The sequence below is a fragment of the Quercus suber genome, unplaced genomic scaffold, assembly GCF_002906115.3.
Source record: "Quercus suber isolate HL8 unplaced genomic scaffold, Cork oak 2.0 scaffold_929, whole genome shotgun sequence".
Taxonomy (NCBI): Eukaryota; Viridiplantae; Streptophyta; class Magnoliopsida; order Fagales; family Fagaceae; genus Quercus; species Quercus suber.
In genome coordinates, this window is record NW_027070352.1 from 197,172 (window position 1) to 204,584 (window position 7,413).

Sequence of the window (7,413 nt, forward strand, 5' to 3'; positions counted from 1 at the left end):
GATTGTTTGTAAAAGGATTTAAATGCAATTTTTTGTTTTGGAAACTAGAAGATGGGTGGGTCCCACATTTGAATCTACTGTATTTTAGAAAATTGCTCTATTTTCCCAATTCAAAATAGAATTTTTAAAACAATTGAGAGGATGATTTTCAAGATACCGAAAATGTTTTTAATGGCATAGTAATAAATAAATTGAAAACAATAGACCCCACAAAAAAATTCTCACTCTTCAAATTGAATCTTATTATTAAAAAAAAAAAAAAAAATCTATCTTTACTTTATGTGAAATTTAAATAAAATAAAAAACTAAATAGTAAAAATGGTCTCTCAAACATCAATTTTTTTTCATTATTTTGAAAATTATTCTTAAAGGAGAGAGCCAAACACATATAATATAAAAATTATTATCTAAAAACCAGTTTCAAATTCAACTATTTGAAAATTGTTTTTATAAACAGAAATCCTCCTACCAGACATGTTCTTACACCTTAAAAAGTACATATGAACCTAAAGCAACCCATTATGAACCAGCCTAGGTGAAAGGGTTCTAAATTTTTTTAATAACAGCAGTTTTGTTCCAGTCCTGAGGTCTCTCCAGGCCCAAGCCCTCTTATGACACTGGAGAGCATACTTTGTCCCAATTATGAACACATTATAGACCAAAAGACCTATATGCCATAATAGATGAGTTCAATTGCAGTCTACCAGTAAATGACAATTTGTGGCAAACCTTTTGGTGGAGATCTTGTATGTTAATGGTTTGCAGTCATTGCTTGAAAGCTTATGATATCAGTGGAAGCCTATATATCAAGTAGTTGCCCTTCTATAAACTCTAATACACAAAAGACTTGAGCTTCCATTTCTGTACCTGCTAAAAGCTTAAAACCCAAAAAGGAGTACTCTTGCTGCAGTTAGCTCGTAGAGTTAGAGCTTTTATTTTTGCTAAAAGCCTAAAACCCTAACAAAAAAGACTTTTTAACTCTTGTAGCAATTAGCTTGTAGAGTTGATAGGGCCTTAAATTCCTCTAGTACAGTACTCTTGACAATCTTGATGGAAGATAAGTCAGCATTTGTGAACACCATAAGATAATTAGCATAGCATAAATGATTCAATTTAAGCTTCTCAAGCTTCGAGTGGAACTTAAAGCCATGATCCTTGTTAGCTGTCGCAATTTTAAGTCAAGAGAATGCCTCTGTTGCAAAGACAAAAGAGATAGGATGACAATCTGCCTCAATTCAAGCCTTTGCATCCACTAAAATAGCCTACAAGACTACTACTAAATGCAACAAATTCTTAGGTGAAGTTATGCATACCTCCACCCAATATAAGAACTTATTAGGATTACTACAAGTTGCCAAACATTTGATTATGAATCTCCAATCAATTGAGTCATATGCTTTCATTTAATCAATGTTAATAGTACACCAAGTCATCCTACTCGTGATAATCCCTTACCATTTTTCAAGTCAATAATATATTCTCAGCTATGTTTCTCCCTAGAATAAAAGTTGTTTGAGTAGGACCAATCTCATCAACAAGACACAACTTTGACCTATTGGCTAGGACTTTGGTGATACACTTGTAATATGAAATGGGTCTAAATCTAAAACCACCCATTTTAGAGGGATTTCGCACTTTTTGGGATAAGAGTGATGATTGTATATCCCACTTTGCTCAATAGTTTACCTAAAGTGAAAAAGTAATCTATGGTCCTTAAGGCATCATCTTGCACTATAATCCAAGATTCCCTAAAGAAATAAGCTGAATATCATCCGATCTAGAAGCCTTATCCCCTTTCGTAGAAAACTCTTTGGCCACCTCACATTGAGGTAAAGCATGTTTGTTTTTAGGGGAACCTCAGGAGAATATCTGATTCCATAAGCTTATCCAAGCTATTGAAACTTTCACATCAATAGGAGTCAGGGTACCCAACAACCTCTGATAGAATCCAATTGTCATTTTCTTCAGCTGTTTATGATCCTCAACTTACCTTCTTCTAGTCATCAAACAGGCAACTGATCTGGTTGTTTTTTTTATTCTAACTTTGATAGACCTAGGGAAGAAATCAGCTCTTATAACAGCATGTTTAGCCTATTGTTCTTAGATTTATGCTTTATTTAGGCTCTCTTCAGCATAGCTCAAAGCCAAAGGCAATGAATTTTTTGGTTCCCTTCACTTTGTCAATCAACTATATATGCAACGAGCTAATCACCAAAATCAGTTCATATTCTGAGTTTTTAGTTTTACTTTTCTTATAATTAAAAAAAAAAAAAATTTATTATTGATAAGGTAGATAGATACGCTAATTATTATCGTACATAGCTAGAGATACACACAGTCTGTGAAATCATGTTTTGAAAACACAATTTAAATCATAAATTATGATATGAAATTGTCAGCAGTATGTCTCATTCCGTATACACAATGTATAACTATCACCTCTCAAACAAATTATCAGCAACAAATTGTGTGTGTTTTTTTCCCTGATTTGATCAATAAGAAATCGTACTTGCATAACATTTATAAGGGGAAATATGGGCCAGAAGGCCCAGAACCCTTTAGGCTTTATTCAAGCCCATCCCACAAAAGGTAAATTTATTTTCCTAATCATCAAAGCGACACAGTATCTCATTCACCAGTTAAACATTCTCACAGTTCTGAAGCTTTGGAGTGGAAATATGGATACAAAATGAACCTTTCTTTTTCTTTCTCATGACCTCTCTCAATATTCTTTTTTCGTTGACTGTGGGTTGAAATTTCGAACTTCTTGTGTTTTTATGCATTTATCTACATTTTTGTTTTTAGCATTTTTGATTTATCTCTTATTAAAGCACCATTAGCCTTTATTCACTAAATATTGGAATTTTGCGTTTGATACTCTTTACAAATAATTACTTCTAAAGAACTCAATGAGAGATTTAGATCATTCTAGCATTTTTGGCTCTTGTCGCACATCATCCTTCACAGGGCGCACGCATATTAATTCAGAAACTTTAGCCTGTAATTTAGGTGGTGTACAATGTCAGGGAATTTTAATGTGGTCAAAACTGAAACCTTCATGTGGGTCCACAGTTACTATTATTTATTTATTTTTTATTTTTAACTTCTCCAGCTGCGACCTGCATTTGCATATCACAATGGCAGCAATGCAAATTACATTTTTCATGGTTCATAGACAAATATTTCAGAACATTCAAAATGGCAGATTTTAAGGAAAGCTTGGAACAATAAATCTTGAGATACAAAATTTTTCACAACTCTAACATGGACTATTGTGATTGGTAAATAATAAAGTAGTGTTAAGGGGTGAACCCATTAAAAGTAATGTTTCAATCACAAAAAGCCTATAACCCATGTTGATTCTACCATTATAGAAGAGTCTTAAAGAGGTAATTTGGGGAAACATGACCATGAGATCCAAAAGCCATCTATTATATATATAAACAAAAAATTATTTTTAAACACGTGTGTATGTATATATGTATTAAAAAAAAAATTCAGCACATACATGTGTAAATTAAAAAAAAAAAAAAAAAATCATGAGTTTTCAGAGGGCCATGCCCGCTCTCCCGGACATTAAATTTATTAAGCACCTGTTATCTAGTCTAATCACTAACATTTTCTTCATGCATCTGGAATAACAATTTAATTGTATCAATAGTTATCATAACACAAACTCTAGAAAAAATTTGCTATTATAACTTTTAAAGCTACATTGAACTTTTGGACATTTTTTTCTCATATATATATATATATATATAAAAGAAATTCTACCGTTACAATGGAGGATAAAAAATTTGAATCATGGAGGTCTTCATTAGAAACACACAAACACCACGAGAACTTCTGCACACAATTTTTTTATTATAAGTAAATAAACTTCTGAACACAATTTTGATGACTGACTACATGCACTTAGGTTCTGTGACATGGAGTTCAAAAAACATGCGTTCCCTCAAGTTAAAGGCAAAAAGCTTAAAGTTAGAAGTAAATGAAAGTCAAGTCTTTATCATTCTCTCTCATATCAATATTATGCAGTTTTGGGAAACTGAAGCAACCATGAAAAGCTAGAAACTGAAGCAGCCAAGAAATAAGAGAAACAAAAGACAGGAGGAATCAAAAAGTAAGAACACAACAAAATAAATCAAATGATAAACTTTAGTCACAGAATCTTGAAACAGGTACATATTTTACGCCAGAGATAGAATTGATTCTGCATGATTTTCCATAAACTCTAACAATTAAAGTCCAAAGATTTATACTTTGACAGCATAACTACCAGTGTAACATAGCAAGGATAAGAACAAATGAGAAACAGACAAATTCTTCACAACATTAACTTTAATGATGTAAGGTGTGGGAAAATTAAACTGTATTCACAGTGTCAGCAAGGCAACGTAGTATGCATCCAAACCAGCTCTCTCTGTTAGTTTTTCATGGATCCGAAGGCATTGGTCACATGTGGGACGATCTCCAGTAGACAACCCTCTATACAAGTACCTGAAAGTGATACCAAAAATCTCAAATTGCTAAATTGCCATACATGTTATATACCAGGCTACAATGGATGATGGTGGTGGTTGGGGGGGGGGGGGTGGGGGTTAATAAAACTAACTTGATATATTCTTTTCAATTTATGGCAAAAAATTAGCCACATATAGTAAAAGAAAAGTGTATAGGTGAATCTATAGATAAAAGAACTTAAAAAGTCTTCAAATTGAGTTAGACTGAAATAAAGATTCCATTTCTTCGAGCAATTGTGCGCAATATTCTTTTTCTCCCCATTTGATATTTTATCTACAATCAATGAATCTATTATACTATCATTCATTATATAAATCTTCTAAAAAATCAGTAAGGGAAAAAGCTCATGCATGACCAATGTTGCACATATAGCCAGGGTAGTATGGATTTTTAAATATCCAATTATATTACAAATGCTAAATGTATCCAACTAATACAAGAACTGCTACAAACAATGCTAACTTTGTGACCTTCACTATCTTCTAACGAGCCAATACTTAATCAGCCAACATGCAATTATTTTCGTCACAGCAGACACCGATCCCAACATAAGCATGGTGTGAAATGCAGATGATGGAATTAATACTAGAACATGAAGTGTGTCACACGTCACATCAACTATGATGTGAAGGAAAATTCTTACATCATGATAATTTATCTGAATGCGCGTGTTACTCTGTCTATTGATTGATACTTATGATTAGTAGCCATGGTACCAACAAGGATACTCAAATTCAATTCTTGTCTATCTTGATTGCTGAAGATCCAAATGTAGCATCAGGAAGATCTCAAGGCCAGGTCTTGCAAGGGTGACACTGGCTATTACATATTTACACTGAAACTCATCACCTTCCATTCTGCAGATGACAATGTGAATCTCATTTCTACGTTTTCCAACATTAGTTATTCAAGGAACTTTAACATCATTTAATGCATCCATTTCCTCTTAGGTGAGGTAATGGTGATTGTTCAGGGTCTCCATTTCCTGTTGCATAACAATCACAACAATGTCTAGGTCTTACGCATAGATGGAATTAGTGTTGGTAAAAGTGCCAGGCACACTTAAGTGCAAAGGCCTCTTGGAGCCTAGGCGCCAAGTGCAAGGCAAAAGTGTGCACTTGATTGAAGTGAACTGCACATTTTTATTTTTATTTTTAAAATTGATAAATTTGAAAATAATTATTAATTGGCAATAAAACAATCAAGCAATCAAAAAATCATATAAGTTGAAATAAAAGAGTACATATAATTCATATATTTATATAAGTCCCTTGTTCTGCAATTTTTCAAGTCATTTTTATTTTTTGGATCAGCTAGATATGAGTACTTCTGTCAATATCTTTCTTGAACATCCAGTAGCCATAATGCACAATGACTATTTACTAATATTAGTTAATCATTTAATAGTTTAAGTCTATAGGAATTAGTCAATGTAAGATCAACGATGGATTATGGAGCGATTGCGGTCCAAATGGGTCTTATAGAAGTGTATAGCAGCACACCACAACATTCAATTTTATAAATACCAAATCATAGGTTTATATCAATAGTGTTAGACCCTATGACTACAATTCAGTTTAGCTTAGATTTTTGAAAAATGTAAAAAAGCGCACTTCTCTGAATGCGCCTCACTTTAGAGGCGAAAAGCGCAGGAGCTTTCGTGCTTCGCGCTTAAAGCGCAGTTTTACCAATACTGTATGGAATGCAATGCTGCAGCCTAATTTTGCTTCTAAACTTACAAAGAATTCCCTAAAACTAGGGGAAAAAATTAGGATGCTCGAGTCAAACACACGTTCCCCAGGCTGATACCAATCCTCACAATCCACCATTTATGTTAAGTTATGTCAAGTTCATTCAATTGGCATTTGAGGCCAATTCTTTAGTGTTTAAGTTCAAATTATGGTAGGTTTCATATCTAGGGAGACTGTAGAGTTCCCGATTCAATGGCAATCATGGATCCAAAAAATTTATGATCTGAAATTCAAACAATCAAGGAAATCAAAAAAAGATGTAGAAGATTTGAGCCACAACATTATCAACACAAAAAAATCGAGAAGAATGTGAGACAAGTTCACATGCTATCATCAAGAAACGAAGTAAAATCAGTATTTGAGTGAGCACTCACTTCATGAGGATATCATAGTACTCAGCATCCAAAGAAGAGAGCAATCCTTCCACATCTTTTATCGCCATTAGAGCTCTATGCACTACTATCCAATTCGCTGACTGCAAAACCCCCGAAAATCACATCAATCTCTCTTCATTTTCACTACACACCCAAAAATACACACCCTTTTTTTTTTTTTTTTTTAATGTTCAAATTAAAATTTGAGGCTTATATATTTTCCAATTCAACACTGAACTCAGCTCAACAGAAGAATTGTGAAACTTTTTCACACATTGAATTTGCCCTAACAACACTGGTTAAGTTACTGTTGAGTTTTCTTTCCACAATTTTCTCAGGAACCAAACACGGTATAAGAAAAAATAAGAAAGTAATTTCTAGAGAGAGAGAAAGAGAGTGAAAACCTTGCAACGTTCGTCTCGGGTCTTGGGAGGCGAGCCTTCGAGAGCAGTTTTCAGAGCTTCGACTGGTTTAGACCTGCAACGGATCAGAAATCAAAGTTTTCTTACTTTTTTGGAATTTCGCAATTCACAGTGTAAAATCAAAGAAACAAAAAGAGGGTTTTACAAAATGATTACTGTTTGAGTAGGCTTTCGATCTTTCGAGATTTGTGCTCGATTCTCGTGATTATCGCCTCCGCATTGTCTGCTTCCACAAATCCCTCCGTTGATGCCATTCTCTTCTCTCTCTCTCTATTGGATTTTCTCACCTCTGGAAATATTTTCCCGAGAAAGTGATTCGTTTTCATATTGGTTTCTAAAACG

At 33.7% G+C, this 7,413-nt stretch overlaps 1 protein-coding gene across 1 annotated transcript; it reads right to left on the bottom strand.

Moving 5' to 3' along the window:
- Positions 1–4,188: 4,188 nt before the first annotated feature.
- On the bottom strand, positions 4,189–7,359 carry LOC136065334 (actin-related protein 2/3 complex subunit 5A-like). The gene is given in 5 exon segments (XM_065768403.1): positions 4,189–4,412; positions 4,415–4,500; positions 6,650–6,750; positions 7,054–7,126; positions 7,228–7,359. Coding segments are annotated over 5 exon segments (405 nt in total). The 5' UTR covers positions 7,326–7,359; the 3' UTR covers positions 4,189–4,365.
- Between the last annotated feature and the right edge of the window lie 54 nt (positions 7,360–7,413).